We start from the raw sequence: 24,978 nt of genomic DNA on the forward strand, positions 1-24,978 counted from the left end.
GCAATTAATATATCAAGAGTGTTTATATCACTCTCTTGTGACATTCCTATACATTCTGAGCTAGCTACACCTATTTGATCTTCATTTTTATTTTTGATTTTTTCAAAATGCCGTTTAAGCGTCAGATTTCTCGTAAACTTATTTAAATCTAGGAACAGCTGAAAGGGATTTGGTCCTTTTGTGGGTGCGAAAGAGAGTCCTTTCTGTAAAACCTTTATTTCTTTTGTAGAAAAGGTTTTGTCGGACAAATTAAATATTTTTGTTTCTACATCTTTGTTTGTAGAACCAAAGTTTGTTTTTTCCTTTTTGCTCCTAGTTTTTCCCCTTCCTCTGCACCCTCTATATCTTCGTTGCCTCTCTTTATTCCCCTCGTTCTCCATTGCGGGGTCTCTGGGGGTATTTGAGTATTTGACTCCTTGTTCCTTTCTATTTTTCCCGAGCTCTTCTCTAAAAAATGACAATTTTTATTCTCTGGGTATCTTTCTTTTAAGCCTGGGTTTTTGTAATGCTCCCTTTTGTCCAGTCCCCCTGCTCTATTGTTACCCCAGTTGGAGTTGTCATCTCGTCTATAATGGGGTCTATAGTCTCGTCCCCTTGAATAGTTTGGATTATGGTTGTAATAATAATTATTGGTACCATACTCTCGCCTTTGTTGGTAATTGGCATGGTGAGTCCTCTCATTGCCTGTATTTACTGTTTGGTTTCTATGGTATACCTCCTCCCTAAAGTTCCTTCTATTAAAATGGTCTTGATAATAGTTTCCACGTGGTTGCTGTTGTCTCCAATGTTGTTGATTCCTGAATGATGGTCTCCTATACTCTCCCTTATGCTCATAGTTATTCTTATTATTTTTTATTCTATTGATTCCATCATCTCTAGTTCCATCATCTCTATTTGTATGATGTAGCTGTTTAAAGTCTACCCTTTTGATGTCTTTAGTTATTTTACTCTGTTGGGACGGATTGGATAGACTTTCATTTAGTTCCCTATACTGTTGATTCACAGAAAATTTAGGTGAATCTATTTGGAGCCAGTTGAATACATCGTCTTCACCATTAGCAGTAATTGGTGTATTATTTTGCCAAATATCCATTTCTTCGTTTTGTTCTTTTTCTTTTTTGTTTTGATATACGCGAACAACTTAATCCCTTCAAGGGAGATATTTACTATAGCGAACTAGATAAGGACAACAAGACTAAGATGGAAAGATTTGACAAGGTCATAGAAACCAAAAAATTAAATAAATTTTACAGGGATTTTAATCAAAACAAAAAAGAAAAAGAACAAAATGAAGAAATGGATATTTGGCAAAATAATACACCAATTACTGCTAATGGTGAAGACGATGTATTCAACTGGCTCCAAATAGATTCACCTAACTTTTCTGTGAATCAACAGTATAGGGAACTAAATGAAAGTCTATCCAATCCGTCCCAACAGAGTAAAATAACTAAAGACATCAAAAGGGTAGACTTTAAACAGCTACATCATACAAATAGAGATGATGGAACTAGAGATGATGGAATCAATAGAATAAAAAATAATAAGAATAACTATGAGCATAAGGGAGAGTATAGGAGACCATCATTCAGGAATCAACAACATTGGAGACAACAGCAACCACGTGGAAACTATTATCAAGACCATTTTAATAGAAGGAACTTTAGGGAGGAGGTATACCATAGAAACCAAACAGTAAATACAGGCAATGAGAGGACTCACCATGCCAATTACCAACAAAGGCGAGAGTATGGTACCAATAATTATTATTACAACCATAATCCAAACTATTCAAGGGGACGAGACTATAGACCCCATTATAGACGAGATGACAACTCCAACTGGGGTAACAATAGAGCAGGGGGACTGGACAAAAGGGAGCATTACAAAAACCCAGGCTTAAAAGAAAGATACCCAGAGAATAAAAATTGTCATTTTTTAGAGAAGAGCTCGGGAAAAATAGAAAGGAACAAGGAGTCAAATACTCAAATACCCCCAGAGACCCCGCAATGGAGAACGAGGGGAATAAAGAGAGGCAACGAAGATATAGAGGGTGCAGAGGAAGGGGAAAAACTAGGAGCAAAAAAGGAAAAAACAAACTTTGGTTCTACAAACAAAGATGTAGAAACAAAAATATTTAATTTGTCCGACAAAACCTTTTCTACAAAAGAAATAAAGGTTTTACAGAAAGGACTCTCTTTCGCACCCACAAAAGGACCAAATCCCTTTCAGCTGTTCCTAGATTTAAATAAGTTTACGAGAAATCTGACGCTTAAACGGCATTTTGAAAAAATCAAAAATAAAAATGAAGATCAAATAGGTGTAGCTAGCTCAGAATGTATAGGAATGTCACAAGAGAGTGATATAAACACTCTTGATATATTAATTGCCCTTGAGAAGGAGAACAGAGAATGGTCTGAAACAATAGAAGATGGAGACAAACAAGGGAAACAAACATTTACACATTTGAAACCCAAATCAACTTTTTTTCCAGTTCAATCAAAGGGTAACCATATTCCGGTATTTTCTAAACTAGTTCAGGAAGATTTTGACACGCTATGTAAAAATTACAAAATCAAAAAAGACAATCTGGATAAAACAGAAAAGGCGTTTATCAAGACTCTAGAAAAGGACAACAACATCATCATCCGAGAAGCGGACAAGGGAGGAGGCATGGTAATACAAAATAGGGAAGACTATTTAAAGGAGGCATATCGGATGCTAGGTGATACAAACACCTATCACAAATTAACAGGTAATCCGACAAATAAATACCTAATTGAATACAGCCATCTCTTGGATAATGCTAGACATCTGGGTGTGATCAATAAAGAAGAATTTCAATATCTCAAAAAAGATACACCCACAACGGCAATATTGTACCATTTGCCTAAGGTCCATAAGGATCTTTTAAACCCCCCTGGAAGACCAATAGTATCCGGTATAGATTCCCTTACATCCAGGTTGTCAGAGTATATAGATATATTCCTTCAACCTTTGGTGTCTGAAATGAAATCTTATTTGAGAGACACCCCAGATACAATTGACAAATTAGGCAAAATTGTTTGGGAGGAGGGCTACATCTGGGTAACACTCGATGTAAGCGCCCTCTATACTAATATACCCCATGATAAAGGCCTAAAAACAATAGACTATTGGCTTAAAGAAAAGACTGTCCTATCAAGGAACCACCAAAATTTTATTCTGGAATCAGTTAAATTCACTCTGGAAAAAAATTACTTCTTGTTTGAAGATAAATATTACCTCCAGCAAAATGGAACAGCGATGGGGACAAAATTTGCCCCCAGCTATGCCAATCTATACATGGGGGCATGGGAGGAGGAAACCATTTGGCACAACAACAAAGATCTCCCCCATATTGTCATTTGGGGGAGATATATTGATGATATTATCTTCATCTGGAATGGCACTGATACTTCATTGGATGCCTTTATCGAACGACTAAATACTAATGAATATAACCTTACATTTACAGGTAAACGAAATACTTTGGAAATAGATTTTTTAGACATTGTATTTTTTCACGAGAATCAAAAAATACAGACTAAGCTCTTTAAGAAAGACACAGATAGCAATGGCTATCTTCATGCCTCCAGTAGCCACAATCCAAAATGGATCAACAACATTCCTATGGGACAATACCAAAGAATTAAAAGAAATTGTTCCAGGAAGCAAGATTTTGATCAGGAGGCTAGTAATCTAACAGAGAGATTTTTAGCAAGGGGGTACAATAAATATAAACTTAAGAATACACTCCAGAAGGTGAATTTGATGGACAGAGAGTCCCTATTGAATACAGGGAAGAAGGAACAACCACAATCTGACACCAACATTAATTTGAACACAGTAAATTTCATAACTACTTATAATGAAGGATCAAGGGAAATCAGAAACATCATTATGAAACACTGGGAGATTCTTAAACAAGACGACTTACTAAAACCTATTACAGAAATAGCTCCTAAGGTAATATTTAGAAAAAATCGGAATTTAAAAAACATTCTAGCACCCAGCAAGCTAAAAGAAAAACCAGATACTAATAAAAACTGGTTAAAGAAGTCTACTATCGGATTCTTTAAATGTAATAGACGCAACTGCGTAGCTTGCGAACACCATCTGGGGAAAAATAAACCGACAAGGATAATTACTTCAGTTGTTACTAAAAAGAGCTACGAAATTAATACACTATGTAACTGTCATACCGAAAATGTAGTATACATACTAGAATGTGGGTGTGGCCTACAATATGTAGGCCGCACCACTAGACCGTATAAAAAAAGATTATTGGAACATCTCAATAACATAGAAATAGGGGAAAAAAATCACAATCTCTCTGCCCACTATCTTAAAAAACACAATAAAGATCCAGGGTGTCTAAAAGGATCCATTCTCGAATACATACCTGAGAACAAAAGAGGGGGTGACAGAGAATTGGAAATCCGGAAGAGAGAAACTTTCTGGATCTACACTCTCCAAACACTAGCCCCCAAGGGACTTAACAAAGACATCGATCTTGCAGCTTATCTAACATAAGGTTATGGATATATACAGCATATCTCCCCATAATTATAATGTGGGCTCACAATATTCAATATTACGTATATTCAAATGTATCCCCATGTGAAAATATAGTCTATGGACATAACCACATCAATTTGGCACATTTAGATCTACTAAAGGAACCCAATATTTCTATATAAATTCCTTTTATTTTCTATGTTTAATTCCCACTCATCATATTTCAACCTTCTTTTAGAGTGGACATTTAGAATGCAATATTTTCATACACTTACCATTTAGCGACTATATCTTCTTAGTATTTCTTTCCTCTCTTAGATTGGTTTTATTATTATTATTATTATCAATCTTATTAACCTGGATTTTATAATATGCATATTTATACACAATTGGTCGCTTGTGGGCCATAGTTTCCCATATAGTGGAGCTTTTGTATTTCCACTACTACTAGCCACACGTTTTGTTAATAACTCTATCTCAACTGAATCTCATCAGTACAGTTCTTTTTATATATGGGGGGGAAAATATTTCTATCTTCTCAATGAGAGCGCTTTCCATTTCCCTTTGCAGCAAAATTTGTTACATCATCATTTTTACAAACCTCTGCACTTAAGTTAGATATCATCCTTTCCCCACTAATTTTAATTCTATTCCAATTCTAAACACATAGCGAGAAGGGTCGCATATATTAGCATAAGACCCTGAAATAGCTATTATGCTACACTTAATAGTGTTTTAAACATATATTTGCTTTCAGCAAAGGTTACTACTATTACTATTATTTATATATGCCAGTTTTTTAATGTGTTTATTTGAATTGAGCATTTGGATGTTTTTACTTGAATTGAGCATTTGGCTTTTTTAGATACACTTCCAAAGTATTATCAACAGTTGAATTAACGCCAACTACTATTTCAATACATTATTAATACATTTAACAGTTTTTCAACCTAACGACTAATTAGCGCTCATAGATATACTCCTAGAGCACAATCGATTTTAATACACCGCATAGTATCTCTATCTTCAGATCATCAAGCTATCATAGACAAACTCTCTAGCCCAACCACCATCACGTCACACTCTGGAATATAATTGTTCACATTGTGTATTGGGGATATATAACTTCCAAATTAAAATATTGGTTTCCGCTATGGCAAATGTACATAATAAACACAATAAACACGACATAGACGATCATAATAAGTGTAGTATTACGAATCACATTGCAGTGTATATAACAGGCAGGAATTAACACACACACCTTTCACAACAGAAACCATGGAAACGTAGCTGTTGTTTTTTAGGTTCAATAGGTTTAAGTAAGCATCACATGATGCATTTACTCCCAGGCTATCAACCAATAGTTTCAATGAACTTACATGTGATCCTAAGAGACCAATTAGAAACATATTGCAACGAGAGGGCGTGCCGCCGCCCTCCAACAAGCTTTAAATACTGAGTCACCTAAGCATTTGGTAAATACCTCTGAGGAAGAAGGGCTGAATTGCTTGTGTCCCTTCGAAACGCGTCAGGATTGTGTCTTACCTTATGCTAAGTTTGCACTGTGTGCATATGTGACCAGCACCGTGCCCCCGCAATCTAGCAAAAGGATTTTAAAGTTTTAAAGTTTTAATTTACCTCATAACATTGAGGGTTCTTGATGTAAGCATACATCGTTAGATATTAATAAATAGTGTGTCATTTTGAAACAGTGTTGCACTATCGTATGTCCTTTTTCTTATATGATTGCATGCACTGTGGGGAAAGAGCGGTGAGAGGAGAGAACAGTATTGAAAAGACAACACATCTCAAACCTACAGCCGATACCGGGAAGGAGACTTATCTGTACACTACGCTGCACTTACCTCATGAGATTGAGGTGAAGGAGTGTAAGTAAGCTCCCAACGGGAACGTTGTGGATTGAAGCATTATCAAGTTGAAGTACTGCACATTTGATATGGACTATAATAATACTCACTCATAGTAGTTTTATTTTGTCAATTAGGACGTTCAACACACATTATTTTCACTGTGTATCCAATATCACGTTATTACGATATTAGGTGATCCTTTTTTACTTTTTATTTATTTTTTATTCTTAATTTGTAATTAATATTTCATTTTTTAGTAACATTTTCTACTGTGACCCCAATTTATGAATTTTTGTACTACTAATATTGTTTCTTACATTTTGAGACCCTAACGGAAATGTGATTGTATATTCACTCTATTAGCTATACATGGGTCTGTTTTGTGTGTAATCATATGACACACTATCTTTATTTTACTTTAGTAATCCTGTGGCATTACCAGTAACAACAGTATTATAATTATTACTAGTACACATATACTATTAATGTTTCATTGAATCGAAACATCTTTATATATATTATCTTCATCACAGCTTGTTCTGAGGAAGGTATTTTTCTGACATATACAGATAAGTGACATATAATCATTTATTCTATATCATATCAATTCCTTGTGTTTGGTTTCTATACATTTTGCACCATCACTATAACAATATATTATATCTAATCACCCCGATATCCCATTATCAGCCGTATTTTTAATTACATATTGAGCTTTATTCCAGAGTGTGGCGCCATTCGAATTTATCCCCTTTCCCTTTCCCCAACCATTTTTTCCATATATATATATATATATATATATATATATATACACACACTGTACCCTAAGGTTTCTTTTCTTTTTCCTCTTGTGTTTTCATTATTTAGCTATTTATCTATGGCATGTCAGATATGTCCATACACATGTTAACATCACATTGACTGGGGTGCTGCTCCATCTCAGAGTATGTTTTGCTCTTGATATATATGATTGGCTGCCATGTTAATGTGGCATCCAGGGCTAACACTCTCTCTTCCTTCTCCTATCTTTTTTATTAAAACGAATAAAACAGAGTGGAACTATATATGCCTCACTTTTGCATGGCGTCTCTTTGAAAAGAACTGCTTTGTAAATGTAAACTTTGATGATTTCTGGGCAGCAGTAATTTTCTTGGTGTCTTTGGGCCAGAGGAGATTATTTGTTCTTTCCCCTTAATAAAAAAATGATCTACATCTTTACCTGGATGCCTTTTATAATATACTAGATGCATTTTTGCTGAGTTGAATTGTTCTGTGCCTGATAAACTCCTCTATCCATTTTGAAAATGTACTCAACCTCAACTAGAACCAAGACCTTTTGACAATCTGGGAGATTCATGGCTCTACAGAACTTATTTGATAAAAAGATATAGACCATCAGTTGTCACCTAGGTTTAGGTAGTGTGTCTCCTCCAATATGTAAGCGTCCCAGAGCGGGTTCTTGAGATATAGAGATCCTTATGGAAGAACAAAGTTGAAAACACCATAATCAAACCAGAAGATCAGACCCAACTGCAGTTCAAACATATTGTCACAATGTAATGTTTGCTTAGCAGTAGAAATGGCCTTTCCCCAATTTTGGGTGTGACAATGATCCCTAGTTCTTTCTCCCCGGCTGACAGCTCCAAAGGCCAGTTTAACAATGATATTGTACTAAAATAACAATTAATTGTGAGTGGATTACCAAGGGGCCAGCCGCAATCCCTCTTCTATCCCAATTCATAGAGGACCTAAGCTCTAAATGGTGAATTGTCTAGTATTTTTATTAATAAAAAAAGTAATTTTACTTTTTCTACTGAGATACAATGGCCTTGAGTTTTTCATATTAAAAATATTTTAAATATATTTCAATAAAAAATGTAAATTCAGAAAAATAATTTTTATCCAGCTGTGCAAGGTACCTTTTGACAGAGGGCTATAGTCTACGGAAAACTATAAGAAATAAAAAAATAAAAAAATCTGCAGGGGTTAATTTAAATTATACTGTGAGGCATCACTAACATGAATATGGAATAATAGCAAATTTGTAATCCTATTCAAGTTGAGTTGCAAAATAGTCTCCTGAGGAGAAGTGATTAATATGCAAAGATTAGTTCTCTATAACATAAGTCTACTTCCATGTAATTTTCAACACGCTAGCATGACTCATTCAATAAAATCAGCCTGTAAAACAGAAAAAAATATGCAATGCTGATCTGTTGTAAATTCATATATTCTATTCCTCAGGAATCACTATTTTACAGGTATTTATAGTTTTATTTAGTTGTACTTTTACCAAGTTTTCACTTTATATTCTGTGGTTCATATTCTGAACACTGCAGTTCTCTGGGGTATTTATCAAACTGTTACTAAATATAACTCTTTAATGAAATTGCTGTCAGGCAAGCTGCCTAGTTTTACAATTTTTCACTACAACAAAAATGACATCTTTATCAAATATGACACTATCAGAGTCCAAATGTAGCAAATATTTATACACATGCAGATGATTTCTTAGGTTTTTGTAAGTGCATTGTGCAGTAAGGTGATTTTTTTTTAACAAAAGTTTTATGTAACTCTGAATAATGAGGGTAGAAATTGTATTCTGTTTACTAGTGCTTACACCAGTCAACCTATTTTTTTTTAAATAAAACCTCTAATTCTAAAAATGGGATCAGTAATGAAAAAACTGAATAACATTATATATATAAATTTCAAACAACACAATTAACTCAACACGTTTCCAAATATAAGGGCCAATAGGAGGAGAAAAGCACTAACCATTACCATGCTATACGATTATTGCAACAGAATCCTTTTTGAGGACTCAATTGTTTAGGACAACTGATATGCTCGGTAGTTCGCCGGCGCCAGCAACTTGGTTTGCATATTGTAATAACTGGCAATTCTGTTTAATGCAGGAGACTGAGATGGCACATGCTAGCGAGATGGAAGTAGTGAAGTGGCTCGTGCAGCTCCACAGTGCAGGTGTTATGGTGGGATTTGCAAAATCTAAGATAACTGCAATTGCTTTTTATCCTAAAATCCTTGTAATAGGAGGATTATACAAAGTAATTCCTTGTGAGCAGGGTACAGTGTAAACAGCAAGATCTAAGGGAGTCAATTTCCCAATGAGGTTTCAGCAGCTGGCTGCTCTGGTGGTGGTTTTGCCTTTGATTTTTTCATACATATTTGTGATTTCCATGTTTTGCTATTCTTTCAATGTTGTCTTCTTCAGCTGTCTCAAAATCAGTGAATTGGTAGGTCCAAACAGGTGGGTTTTTATAGAGTCTTCATGTAAGGTTAGGACCTGAGGTTTGTCCTCATAGCTTGATCCAAGGACTGGGGCAACCATGTCCAGAGGAATTTACTAAGGATTAGGCCAGGAAGAAAAGGGCATTTTGTTTAACATGTTGATTGAGCTTTCCTGTCAAGATTTCTGTTTAGATTTATTTGAGAAAGTGGCAAGGGTGATAGGCCTGGGCTGGATCCAGAGGTAATTGCACCTCAATAAATTCACATAGGGCAAATTCAGAGGATAAGGAGCTTTCTTTCTTTTAAAAATATATTTAACCTCTCTGAGCTCAGAAACCTAGGGCTGTAATTGGCAAGGTTTGTTTGGCAATTAAGTTGTGTGTGAAAGTTACCTTTGGTTACTTATTCTGTATTCAAACCCATGTTGAGGGCAGCAGAATCAGAGGGTAAACAACAGCTAGGATTTAAGGATGACAGCGTGAATATTTGCAGGCTGGGACTCTGAGGGATGCTGTAGTCTGAACTTTCTGTAGTGCATCATTGTACTGTACCTGGGCAGGAATGACCTGAGAAGAATGCCTGCATCTAACCTGTTAGCGGCAATGCAAGCTGATCGGAAATGGCTGAAAGTGGTACTAAAAGGGGTGAAAATCATGTGGTCTTCCATGATACCTAGAAAAAGTTGCAATTTTTGGTGTCTCAAAAGGCAGCCCCCCCAACTGTGCAGGAACCTTAACAGACAGAAATGTTTTGGACTGGCCATTGGGCACTTTGTACTGGTTTAAGTAGATGGCGACAGAGTCCCCCCATGTTATTACAAAAGGTGCTCTTTTTGGTTGGTTGGAAAAGGCTACAGCTTAGGAGTTTACATTTTTCCTTAGAGGTAGTACTGCAGAGAATGGAGTCTATGGAATGCTATGTGGCTAGTAATAGGTTGAGCCTTGATCCTCTGAGGGTGTAGCGCAGTGGAGAATTGAGAAAGAATTAACTAAGCTGGAGGCCTTTTCTCTGAGGGGCTGTAGTTGAGGGGACTTGGCTTGCCATCTTAAGGTTATACATATGAATTCATTCCAATGTTGGTTGTTTTGTGGCTATTTTAGAAGTGATACATTAGATTTAAACAATTGCATTCATAAAACATTTAACATGTTGTTATCCTTTAGCTTAAAGATATAATAGCAAAAGCTACAGCTGTAAGCTTTAGCTTATAAATATGTCTTGCTGAACAGTAGAAAATAAATGTACAGTCAAATAGGAGTTTACCTAAATTGAGCTTCATGTGTCAAAATACTGAGAATGTAAAAGGACACTGAGCTTTAAAATTGTCTCCCCTTTAATGTGTTCCCAATTATCCATTTTACCTGCTGGAGTGTATTAAATTGTCTACAAATAGCTCATTTACCATTCATTTTAGTGCTGGCCTGTTGAAGCCACCTATACTGAAAATGTCATTGCTGTAGCTATAGAACATCTGTGTAAACAAGAGACAACAGCAGCAATCAAACTCCCATTGTGGGTGGGAGAAGTTAATTTGATCTAAAGGGACAGTGTACACCAATTTTCATTTAACTGCATGTAATATACACTACTGTAAAGAATAATATGCATAGATACTGATATAAAAATCCAGTATAAAACTATGTAAACACTTACTTAGAAGCTCTATTGAAAAGGTTAGCTGGAACATCCACTGCAAGTGGTTCTATAGCAAAGAAAGCAAACACTCCCCCCTCCCCCTCCCTCTGTATATGAAAAGACTCTTTACACAAACAGGAACAAGCTGGAGTAGGTATATACATCAGTATTCTTATAAAACTTTGGGGTTTGGTTAAGAGTCTGAAAATCAGCGCAATGTTATTTAAAAAGAAGCAAAACTATACTTTAAAAAAAAAAAAAAAAAAAAGCTGTGTAGGCTATATAAATGGATCATCTTCAAAACATTTTTTCAAAGAAAAATCTAGTGTATAATGTCCCTTTAAGTCTTATCAGCTGTTTGCCTGAGTACATCTTTTCTTTATTAAATATATTTAACATTTTAATTACAGAAAAAAAGTATTGTTAGATGGTTAGTATGTACTTATTTATTTTAAATTGTTATGGAAAGGATTTGCACTGGCTCATTAAAAAGGGAGGGAAGAGAGCTGTTTGAGAAGGATCATCTAGGGATCAGGGGGTGGAAGGGATCAGGTGGGAGAGTAATCTTTACACTATGGGGCCGATATATCATCGGTCTGTCCCACATGATCCGCTCAGCATACGCTGGTCGGCATTTATCATTGCACAAGCAGTTCTTGTGAACTGCTTGTGCAATGCCGCCCCCTGCAGATTTGCAGCCATTCAGCCGCTAGCAGGGGGTGTCAATCAGCCCGATCGGTTAGGATTGGGCAGATTGATGTCCGCAGCCTCAGAGCAGGTAGACCAGTTATGAAGCAGCAGTCTTAAGACAGCTGCTTCATAACTGCTGTTTCCAGCGAGCATGAAGGCTCACACGGAAACAGGGGCATCAAGCTCTATTCGGAGCTTGATAATTTGACCCCTAAAGCAAAACTTGACCTTACAAGCTACCTGATTAACCTCCTAACTGCCTGGAATTTCAGAAGTGTGGTGCACAGCTGCAATTAGCGGCATTCTAATTACCACAAAGCAATGGTAAACCATGTATGGCTGTTATTTCTAAACAAAGGTGATCCCAGAGAAGCTTTTGCAATCATTTGTGTCATGGTTGCACTTACTGTTTGTAAATAATTTCAGAAAGAACCCTAAAGTTTGTGAAAAAGTTAACAATATTTTTAATATGATCACATTTTGCAGCAAAACGGTGGCAAGAAATATACAAAAATGGGCCTAGATCAATACCTGGGTTGTCTACTAAATTTTTTTTAGTTTTGATAGGTAAATAAAAAAAACAAGGCTCTTTTTCTGTTTAAATGAAGCGATAGCAAAAATGCTAAAAATGCTCTAGCATTTGAGGAAGTTTTAGTCTGAAATGCCTTAAGGGGTTAAGCTAGTAATGGAAATTGCTGAGCAAAATTTTGTATAGAAAGGTTGCATGGAAGACTGCATGTCCACCATCTTGTTTCAGCATGATGAGGGAACTGGGATATCAATAGCTCTCGTCCTATTGACTGATTTGAATATCCAAAATCAAATCAGCCAATAGGAATGCAAGGGACGCCATTTTGAAAAGGCTCCCTTGCATTGAAGATTTAGTATACGGCGGCGACCGTATGAAGAGGATGCTTCGTGCTGGATGTCTTCAGGATGGACCTGCTCCGCGCCGCTGGGATGAAGATTGAAGATGCCATCTGGATGAAGATGGACCCGCCGGGATGAAGATCCTTTAAGCAGGACTTCAGCAACTGTGAGTACCTAAAGAGGGGTTAGTGTTAGGGTTTTTTTAAGGTTTTTTGGGTGTTTTTTTTTTTTTTTTGATTAGGGGTTGGGCATTTCTTAAAAGAGCTAAATGACCTTCTAAAGGCAATGCCCATACAAATTCCCTTTTCAGGGCAATGGGTAGATTAGTTTTTTTTAGATAGTTTTTTTAATTTTGTGGGTTTGGGGGGGTTTGTAATGTTAGTGGGTCATTGTATTTTTGTTTAGAAAAAGAGCTGATTTCTTTAGGGCAATGCCCTACAAAAGGCCCTTTAAAGGGATCTTGGTAGTTTATTATAGATTAGTTTTTTTTTTATTTTGGGGTGTTTTTTTTAAAATGGGTATTAGAATAGGAATAATTGTTATTATTTTGGATAATTCGTTTTGTATAGTGTTTTTTTTTCATTTTAGGGTGGGTTTTTCTTTTTAGAATATACATTTTTTTATTGTTAATGGGCAGCAACAGAGCTGAATGCCCTTTTAAGGACAATGCCCATACAAATGCCCTTTTCAGGGCAATGGGCAGATTAGGTTTTACTTTATTTTTATTTTGTGGGTTTAGGGGGTGGGGTTTTCTATACTGATAGGGGGTGTTTGTTTTTCTTTTGTAGAAAAAGAGCTGATTTCTTTAGGGCAATGCCCTACAAAAGGCCCTTTTAAGGGCCCTTGGTAGTTTATTATAGATTAGGGTTTTTTATTTTGGGGTGTTTTTTTTATTTATTTAAAGGGTATTAGAATAGGAATAATTTTTATTGTTTTGGATAATTTTGTAATTTTTATTTTTTGTAATTTTAGTGTTTTTTATTTTTGTAATGTTAGGTTTTAGTGTAAGGCAGCTTAGGTTTTAATTCACAGGTAAGTTTGTATTTATTTTAACTAGGTAGCTAGTAAATAGTTAATAACTATTTACTAACTAGTCTACCTAGTTAAAATAAATACAAACTTATCTGTGAAATAAAAATAAAACCTAAGCTAGCTACAATATAACTATTAGTTGTATTGTAGCTAGCTTAGGTTTTATTTCACAGGTAAGTATGTATTTAGTTTTAAATTATTTAGTTAATAATTGTAACTTTAATTTAGCTCTATTTTAATTATGTTAAAGTTAGGGGGTGTTAGGGTTACGGGTGGGTTATAGTTAGGTTTAGGAGTTAATATAGTTTAATTTAGGTTGTTGCGTTGTGGGGGGCTGGCGGTTTAGGGGTTAATAGGTTTATTTAGTGGTAGTGATGTGGGAGGCCAGAGGTTTAGGGGTTAATAACTTTATTTAGTGGCGGGGATCAGCGGAATAGGGGTTAATAGATGTATTATAGTGTGGACGATGTTGGGGTGCAGGGGAATAGGGGTTAATAACTTTAGTATAATGGCGGCGATATCGGGAGAGGCAGATTAGGGGTTAATAGATATATTTGGTGGCGGCGATATCGGGAGTGGCAGATTAGGGGTGTTTAGACTTGGGGTTTATGTTAGGGTGTTAGGTTTAAACGTAACTTTTTTCCCCATAGACATCAATGGGGCTGCGTTACAGAGCTTTTTATTCCGCAATCGCAGGTGTTAGGTTTTTTCTAACCTGCTCTCCCCATTGATGTCTATGGGGAAAGCGTGCATGAGCACGTCAAAGCAGCGCTTGTATTTTGTGTGGTATGGGAGCCCAACGCAACCATATCGCACACACAAGCCGGCTGTTTGAAAACTTGTAATGGCAGCGCTATGGAGTGTGAAATAAAGCAACTTTTGTTGCATTCGTTTTGCACCCCGTTGCGCCCATAACTTGTAATCTACCTGCATATTTCTTATGGAATGGCTCCATCTAGTGGATGGTTTACATATTTTCTTCTGACAGTTAATATCCCAAATTTGGTTACTTTATATATTCAAAAGCTATACACATATGATATTTGTTACAATGTCAAACCCAAATTGGTAAAAAAGATTAAAAAACAATATACAATGATGTACCAAAAGTATAGCATATATAGAACCTACATTCACCTAATGTCTACAAAAACAATGAAAGGGGTGGCAACAATCGTGAGGCCTTCCTTTCTGGTCATTTTTTAGAAAAAGGTCATCAAATCAGCCAACTGAGGTGGCAGGTAATAGAACAGGTACTGCCCCCCAGAAATGGCATGGATAGGGAAAGGCTTTTGAAACAAAGGGAGGTGCGGTGGATCAACAAATTAGGTACGTTAGTATTGAAAGGGTTAAACAAGGATTATGATTTTTTAAGTGATTTTGTAGACATTAGGTGAATGTAGGTTCTGTTCTGTTTTGAATGCAAAGTGTGGTCATAACAATTTTTTTTTTTTTTTAATTTAGAATTCTCTTCTGTTCATTCACTTTGCATTTTGTTAATTGATAAAAATAAACTATCAACATTTCTATTTTTAAAAGCATTCTTACTTTACAGCATTTTTGCACAGTACTGTATATGTTTGTATAATAGGCTCCAAATTGCTTCATCTTGCTGTCTATTCTCAAACTGGTAAAATCTGATACAGAAACTGCTGTTATAGGATGTCTTAGTATTCCATACGTCAGAGCATGCTGTCCATCTTTTGACAAGACCAGAAGACTTGGAGCTAAGCCGTGGGGTTCTGGAGGCAGGAGGCTAGTGCCTCTGGGGCCGAATTATCAAGCTCTGAATGGAGCTTGATGCCGCTGTTTCCGCGTGAGCCTTCAAGTTCGCCGGAAACAGAAGTTATGAAGCAGCAGTCTAAAGACCGCTGCTCCATAACTTGTCCGCCTGCTCTGAGTCTGCAGGCATCAATCCGACCAATCCTATACGATCGGGCTGATTGACACCCCCTGCTAGCGGCCGATTGTCCGCGAATCTGCAGAGGGCGGTATTGCACAAGCAGTTTACAAGAACTACTTGTGAAATGATAAATGCCTACAATGTATGCTGTTGGCATTTATCGATGAACGGCGAACATGATACGCTACATCGTATCATGTCTGCTCACACATTATTAAATTGGCCCCTATATGTTTTGATGAAAAGTGGGGTGACATGGTGCAGGGCTGGGTGCTACCTCGCATTGGAATAGCCAATAGAATGCAAGCTCAATCCTATTGGCTGATTGGATCAGCCAATAGGATTGAACTTCAATCCTATTGGCTGATTGCATCAGCCAATAGGATTTTTCCTACCTTAATTCCGATTGTCTGATAGAATCCTATCAGCCAATCGGAATTCAAGGGACGCCATCTTGGATGACGTCATTTAAAAGAATATTCATTCGTCGGGTAGTCGTTGTGCTGGAAGGATGCTCCGCGTCGGCTGGATTGAAGATGGACCTGCTCCGCTCCGGATGGATGAAGATAGAAATGCCGGCTGGATGAAGACTTCTGCCCATCTGGAGGTCCTCTTCTGCCTGGATTGGATGAAGACGTCTGCCCGGATCGGAGGTCCACTTGTGCCCGGCTGGGTGAAGTCAGCTCAAGGTAGGGTGATCTTCAAGGGGTTAGTGTTAGGTTTTTTTTAAGGGGGGATTGGGTGGGTTTTAGAGTAGGGTTTGGTGTGTGGGTGCTGGTTTTTAATGTTGGGGGGGTATTGTATTTTTTTTACAGGTAAAAGAGCTGATTACTTTGGGGCAATGCCCCGCAAAGAGCCCTTTTAAGGGCTATTTGTAATTTAGTATAGGGTAGGGAATTTTATTATTTTGGGGGGCTTTTTTATTTTATTAGGGGGCTTAGATTAGGTGTAATTAGTTTAAACTTCTTGTAATTTTTTTTTATTTTCTGTAATTTAGTGTTTTTTCTTTTTGTACTTTAGTTTATTTTTTTTAATTGTATTTAATTTTAGGTAATTGTAGTTAATTAATTAATTTAATTTATTTAATGATAGTGTAGTGTTAGGTGTAATTGTAACTTAGGTTAGGATTTATTTTACAGGTAAATTTGTATTTATTTTAACTAGGTAGCTATTAAATAGTTAAAAACTATTTAATAACTATTCTACCTAGTTAAAATAAATACAAACTTGCCTGTAAAATAAAAATAAATCCTAAAATAGCTACAATGTAATTATTAATTATATTGTAGCTATCTTAGGGTTTATTTTATAGGTAAGTATTTAGTTTTAAATAGGAATAATTGAGTTAATAATAGTACATTTATTTAGATTTATTTAAATAATATTTAAGTTAGGGGGGTGTTAGGGTTAGACTTAGGTTTAGGGGTTAATAACTTTATTATAGTGGCGGCGACAGATTAGGGGTTAATACATTTAATAGGCTATGTGGGCTATGGCGGTTTAGGGATTAATACTTGAATAGGTTAATTGCTTTGTGGGCTATGGCTGTTTAGGAGTTAATAATTTAGTTATTACTTGCGGTGTGGGTTTGATGGCGGATATAGGGGTTAATAGTTTAAATAGGCATATTGCGTTGTGGGGGTTTGTCGGTCTAGGGGGTTAATACATTTAATATTAGTAATGAGAGGGGGGATTGCGGATACAGGGGTTTTACGTGTCGGGCTTATTTTTGGGAGGCATGTTAGACTTTTATGGGAGATTTGTTATTTTCTTTACTTTTCTTAGGCGCCGGCAGTTTCTAAAGTGCCGTAAGTCACTGGCGACTCCAGAAATTTGTATTTACGCTCATTTCTGGACATCGCTAGTTTATCCGACTTATGGCACTTTATGAGCTGCCGGCGGGGTATATGTAATACCCCGATGTGCGAGGTGAAATTACGGGTGGTGCAGGTTCCCACGCTTGCGCCGAAACCTGTGTCGTATATTTGATCGCGCCCCTGATTGCTTGTGTGTTTCTTATGGTAGTTAAAGAGCTAATTAACTGCTATATGTCTGTTTATACACAGACATATAATGACAATATAAAAAAAAAAACCTTCTTTGAGATTTTGAAAAAAATTGTCAAGCCCTGCTTTTTTCACCCCTGAAAGTAAAGTTTATTTCAAACTAGCAGCTCCTTGATCACACATGCTTTAATGAAATGTGGTCAATATCTGTTTAGGAATCTCTAAATTTATTTGATATTTAGCTGGTATGAAACATACACCTTTTATACAATATTTATTTTTTCAGCAAATCAAATATTTTGTTAATTTCAATCTACAAACATCTGAGGCTAAACTTTGCTTGTTTATCAGTAGTTAATTTTGTAAGCCCCAGTTTTTTATAGACTGCATTCTGTACACAAATTGATTTCCAAATAAAAATTAATTACATATTCCTTTTAGTGCCATTGTTCAGTTTAATTGGATGAATTACTATACAAGCAAAACATGAAAATATTTGCTGTGACTGATAGCTCTACTAGCCTTATATGCAAACTTCTATTATTTTCATGCACTCAATAATGAATCACTCTGTGTATTTTCTGATTATGGTAAAATAACAATACTCTGCACTGTGAAGTATTTGTCACTATAGCACATTTGTGGAATACCTAATGAAGTAATTAGATGCAGTAAATGGACAATGCAGTATATGGAAACAAAACAGGATTTGCTATTATTATTCATTGCTATAGGTTTCATGTAGCTAGCTAATTTGTGACTGTTAAAATGGGATATATTGTGATCCATTATTCTGTGATATATTTATAAAGGATCAATGACTATTACTGTAAATAATTGTTATTACTATGAAGTTAGTGTTCAACCTTTCCAATATTCCTGCTATTACTGTGGATCCAAACAAAGGCAAAAAATAAAAACAAACAAAACACACATACACACACATACATGCAAACTGTGCCTCAATAGAAATAAAATCTGTTTCGACACCAAAGTGGTGATCAGATTTCTCGTTGGATCAACAAGTGACTATAGAATCTGTTCTTTTATATCCTTGCATATCCGGCTCTGCCTAAAAAGCATTTAGAAGTGTTTTAAAAACATCTACTGAATTTGCTTCAGCAACCTCATTAGGCAGAGAGTTCAATATCCTCATTGTTCCTACTGTAAAGAACCTCTGATGCTGTTGTAGGTGAAACCTCTGTTCCGAAAGTTTCAGTGTATGACCTCTTGCCCCCCCCCCATCCACAAAACAGTGACTGCTCCACTTAGTCCCTCTCCTCAGTCCCTTATACCTGGCCACAAATGTTGGGTGTAATGGTACAGTCCTATTGATAAAGGGGTCAGCTGAAAATAGCTTTTATAGGCGCTGTATATATTTGTAGAATGTAATCATATCGCCACCTTTGTTCAGTGTAAATAATTGCAATTTTTCCAGGCTTTCTTCATCTTTGTCCCCATCTTCTGCACCTTTTTCCAGTTATATAATGTTCTTAAAAACTGGTGCTCAAAATTGCACTGTATATTCAAGGTGTGGTCTTACCATTCATTTATAAAGAAGCAAAATTATATTTTCATCATATCTATTTATTATCCTATTTATACATGATAGTTCTTACTGGTCTGTTATCTACAACAACTCCTAAGTCATTTTCATTAAGAGCCTCATCATCAAAATTTCACCACTATGGAGAGAAATCACACAAAATCTTTGGGATTTTTAGACTATATATTGTAATATAGGAAACTCTCCTTCACACACGGGAAATTCTTTGAGGGACCCCCAGTACTGCCAAGACTTCTTAGATCATCTCACCTGAGCAGAGAACTTTAGATCATCAGGCCCTTAACAATATCCATAACTCAGTCCCAGTAGGAGTACAAGTTTCATGTTTATTGTTACTGCCAAACTGTGTGACTTTCCATATATGTAGATTGAATCTTATCTGCCATTTGCCTGCCCAGTCACCTAGTATATGCAAGTCTTTCTGTAAAACATCCAAATGAAAGATATAACACTAACATGTCAGGCAAAAATAAAGACAATTCAAAAACAGAATCACTGAGTAGCAAAAAGGATCACCCCTCCTAAAATTACTTGTAAACTCAATCAGGTATAGCTAATCACATTCTCAATGGCACACACAAAGCCATTTGACCTTCAACTGTGATCAGATGTGGGCATATTGATTAGCTCAGCATGAAAAGAGATTTCCTAGAGCATCTCAGTCTCTGGCAGTGCAACTGAAGCAAACCATTAACTATGGGTGGCAAGGCACTGTCAAAAGATCTCCAGGATAATGTTGTGGACAGGCACAAGTCAGGAGATGGATACAAGCAAATATCAAAGGCTTTATCAATGCTCGAAGCACAGTGAAGTCTATTATTAAAAAGTGGAAGGTATTTGGTACAACACAGACCCTCTCTGGATCAGGACATTACTCCAAACTGGATGAAAGAGGAATTCATGACAAAGAGTGGTCATTGTGTGCATGCAACAACAATATCACAAATTCTCCACATATGTGACTTGTATGGGAGTGTTGCAAAAAAAAAAAAAGCCACTCCTCAAGAAATGCCACATGCAGTCACAACTGAGCAATGCCATAACACACCTAGGTGATTCTGAGGCCACATGGAAAAAAGGTGTTATGGTCAGATGAGACTAAAATTTAATTATTTGGCTTCAACACCAAACAATATGTCTGGAGGAAATCCAATACAGTTCACCATCCAAATAACACCAAACCTACAGTAAAGCATGGAGGTGGTAATATCCTGTTATGGGGGTGTTTCTCTGCAGCAGATACTGGAGAACTTGTCAGGATAGAAAGTATAATGGATGGGGCAAAAATAACCACACAGTGGTTGATGGAGAAAAAGGTGAAAGTCCTTGCATGGCCTAGTCAGAGCCCAGACTTAAACCCTATTGAATATCTGTGGCATGACTTGAACACTGCAGTCCACAAACGGTCACCATCAAATGTAACAGAACTGGAGCAGTTCTGCAAAGAAGAGTGGGCAAATATTGCACAGTCTAGATGTGCAAAGTTAGTAGAGACATATCCCAACAGACTAAAGGCTGTAATTAAAGCAAAAGGTGGTTCAACAAAATACTGACACAAGGGGGTGATCCTTTTTGCCACTCAGGGATTCTGTTTTTGAATTGTCTTTATTTTTGTCTGACAAGTTGGTGTTATATCTTTCACTTGGATGTTATAAATTACAACTGGATAAACAAAAACTGTGTCTATCTTTATTTCAAATCAGATAACCACTTCAGCACCAATACACACCTATAAGCCCGGGGGAGGGGATCCCTAGCTATCACCAAAATAGAGACAGAGTTGTAGGATAAAAGCAATAAACATGGATCCATGTGCAAATACAATAGAATTGATATAAAATTACAATAGATAAAGCGAGACCAATAAATATGCAAAATTAACAGCCGAATCAATGCATAAAACGTGAGAATATGTTCGTGAGAAAAAATATATGTGAAAAAATAGTCCGTGTGAAGGTATTCGTGACTGTGGTCAGCAATCCAAAAAGAAATGTCTGTAACAACAGTGTATAATAAATCCAACTGATCGTGTCCAAATGTCTATAATCAAACGTGAATAGAGCAACAAACTAAAAATCTAGATAAAAAAATGATAATAAAAATGTGAAAAAAAAGAGAAAAAAAAAAAAAAAGTGAGCAAAAACTTGACAAAAACCAAAAACAAGAAGGTGTCTGCTGATCATAAGAGGAAAAAATAAAAGTGGTGTGCCATAGTATTCAAAAAATCCAGCAGAAAATGGTGTCCTAGGTCCTAGGAATTAGCACACATAGGCGACTAGTGAGCAGGAATAGGGGTGTACCTATAAGGAAAAAAGGATAAAAGCAAATGTGTAAAACAATCACAATACCGTGGTATAAATGGAATCAGGCTTACCAGTACAGGTCTACGCGTTTCGGCCCTTACTAGGCCTTTTTTCCCTATAGGTACACCCCTATTCCTGCTCACTAGTCGCCTATGTGTGCTAATTCCTAGGACCTAGGACACCATTTTCTGCTGGATTTTTTGAATACTATGGCACACCACTTTTATTTTTTCCTCTTATGATCAGCAGGCACCTTCTTGTTTTTCTTTTTTGTCAAGTTTTTGCTCACTTTTTTTTTTTTCTAATTTTTTTTCATATTTTTATTATCATTTTTTTGATCCAGATTTTTATTTTGTTGCTCTATTCACGTTTGATTATAGACATTTGGACACGATCAGTTGGATTTATTATAAACTGTTGTTACAGACATTTCTTTTTGGATTGCTGACCACAGTCACGAATACCTTCACACGGACTATTTTTTCACATATATTTTTTCTCACGAACATATTCTCACGTTTTATGCATTGATTCTGCTGTTAATTTTGCATATTTATTGGTCTCGCTTTATCTATTGTAACTTTATATCAATTCTATTGTATTTGCACATGGATCCATGTTTATTGCTTTTATCCTTGCTTTTATGATTGTTATGAATGTTTTTAACTGTTAATCTGTGATCAGATGTTATATTAAATTATTTATCTGTAATCACTTATCCACTTATTTCACCTTAGCCTCCGTTTAGGTTGGCGCCTGGGGACTCTATCTTTATTTCAGGCTGCAAAGCAACATAATGTGATTAATTTCAAGGGGGGTGATTTTTTTAATAGCCACTGTATGCCTCTTGTAATTTTCTCACCCAATGTGCTCAGCTAGCTCCCAGTAGTGCATTGTTGCTCATTCAATGAAGGATAGCAAGATAATCAAGCAAATTTGATAATAGAAGTAAATTGGAAAGTTGTTTTTAAAAGTGTGTGTCACACAAAAAAAAAAATTGGGTGTCATATACTTTTAACAACAAAACTCTGCACTCTATACTTAAGCCAGTTCAAGCATTTTCCTGAAGTCCTATCTTTCTCAATTTGTACAATAATCTATTTGGAATTGTATCAAATGCTTTAGCAAAATCTAAATAGATCACATCTCATTTATTCTTTTACTAACTTCCTTATAGAATGCAATTAGGTTAGTTTGACACAATCCGTCCTTCATAAAAAAACATGTTGACTTCTTCTAACGATACTGTTGTTCAAAATGTTTTCCTGGATATTATCCCTCAATCTTTCACTGGTAGTTTCCACTCTGCACTAACAGTTCTTTAAGGGTCCCGAGCGGTATATTAATGTGTTTTACCCCTTTGCCGGGTTGCAAGTGTTAAAATGAACCCCTTAATGACCAGCGTACCCTGTATGTCACGTGATTGTTAACTGTGCTAGTACTGTATGCCTCAATTCCAGAGGCATGCAGATATAGTATGGTTTTGCCAATATTGGCAAGACCTCAGCTATAAACAAGCCTGATAAGAGGGCTTGCTAACTATCGCCGACGTACCCTGTACATCAGTGGTCATTAAAAGGTTAAATGCTCCAATGATGCATGTGCTCATTCTCGGCTCCATTAAAGGGACAGTCTACACCAGAATTGTTATTGTTTTAAAAGATAGATAATCTCTTTATTACCCATTCCCCAGTTTTGCATAACCAACACAGTTATATTAATATACTTTTAACCTCTGTGATTATCTTGTATCTAAGCCTCTGCAAACTGTCCCTTTATTTCAGTTCTTTTGACAGACTTGCAATTTAGCCATTCAGAGCCTGCTCCTAGATAAATTCACGTGCACAAGCACAGTGTTATCTATATGAAATACATGAACTAACATCCTCTAGTGGTGAAAAACTGTTAGAATGCATTCTGAAAAGAGGTGGCCTTTAAGGTCTAAAAAATTAGCATATGAACCTCCTAGGTTAAGCTTTCAACTAAGAATACCAAGAGAACAAAGCAAAATTGGTGATAAAAGTAAATTGGAAAATTGTTTAAAATTACATGCTCTATCTGAATCATGAAAGTTTTTTTTTTGGCCTAGACTGTCCTTTTAACATTATATCTATATTTGTTTAAGAAACTATTTATTACACTGTACTGTCTTTGAATGTTGGAGACAGCCATGTTTTTAGCAAATTAAACATAAGGTAATGGATACATAATGTATGATAAATGCTGCATTACTTGACCTACATATTTTGCTTTTGACAGATCAATCCATCTTAAAGCATCATACTCAGTCATGTAGGTTTAACAATGCCTTTCAGCAGCATATAACCAACTATGACATCAATGAAGAATGTATTTACTCATGGAGCAGTTACAGTATATTGATGATGGAATAAATATTCTCTGATATTGCAGGATGATTTCCATGTATTCAAATAATAATCAAGGTCTTCCTTATTGTCTTCTATGCAGGCTTTTGAGAACACAATCTCTGGAATGGTATTACAATAACGTAAAAAGTCGATTCAAGAGGTTTGGAAGTGCTAAGGTCTTGAAGAATTTATACAGGAAGCACAGGTTGGAGAGTGGCGCTTGTGCAGATATTGTGGGTACGTTAGTGATTTTTGCTTGCATATAATGTGTTAAAACTCCATGTATAATAGTTAAAGTGACAGTAAAAATTGGTTCTTAAAATGCTTTATTTTATTTTTAAGGCCTAATAATTGCTAATTTACTGCTCTTACCCTGCCTTTTTATGCAAAACTTACCCAATGAGGTTGCAAGCTCACTACCTGCACCATGTTTACTGTCCCTTTAAAAGCCTGATCTGATTTTAGATTTCTACATCATGTAAATGGATTCATTATATAAAGGCATTGTTAAAGGGATATGAAACCTAATTTTGTTTCTTTCATGATTCAGATCGTTTTAAGCAACTTTCTAGATTACTCCTATTATCAATTTTTCTTTGTTCTCATGGAATCTTCATTTGAAAAGTACTACATTTAGCCACAAATCAGCAAGTGCTACCCAGGTTCTGAACCAAAAATTGTCCGGCTCCTAAGTTTTACACTCCTGCTTTTTAAATAAATAATACATTTATTATAAACAGAGCAGACTTTGGCCTAGATTTAGAGTTCGGCGGTAGCCGTCAAAACCAGCGTTAGAGGCTCCTAACGCTGGTTTTGGCCGCCCGCTGGTATTTGGAGTCAGTCAGGAAAGGGTCTAACGCTCACTTTTCAGCCGCGACTTTTCCATACCGCAGATCCCCCTACGCCATTTGCGTAGCCTATCTTTTCAATGGGATCTT

At 36.2% G+C, this 24,978-nt stretch overlaps 1 protein-coding gene across 1 annotated transcript in view; it reads left to right on the top strand.

Annotated features, from left to right (window-relative positions):
* Positions 1-24,978, top strand: part of MYRIP (myosin VIIA and Rab interacting protein) — a 587,347-nt gene that overhangs the window by 284,611 nt on the left and 277,758 nt on the right. The window contains exon 3 of the mRNA XM_053715758.1: positions 24,141-24,277. Within this exon, the coding sequence (XP_053571733.1) occupies positions 24,141-24,277 (137 nt within the window). The remainder of the gene's footprint in view (positions 1-24,140; positions 24,278-24,978) is intronic.

Source organism: Bombina bombina, chromosome 5 (genome assembly GCF_027579735.1).
Source record: "Bombina bombina isolate aBomBom1 chromosome 5, aBomBom1.pri, whole genome shotgun sequence".
NCBI lineage: Eukaryota > Metazoa > Chordata > Amphibia > Anura > Bombinatoridae > Bombina > Bombina bombina.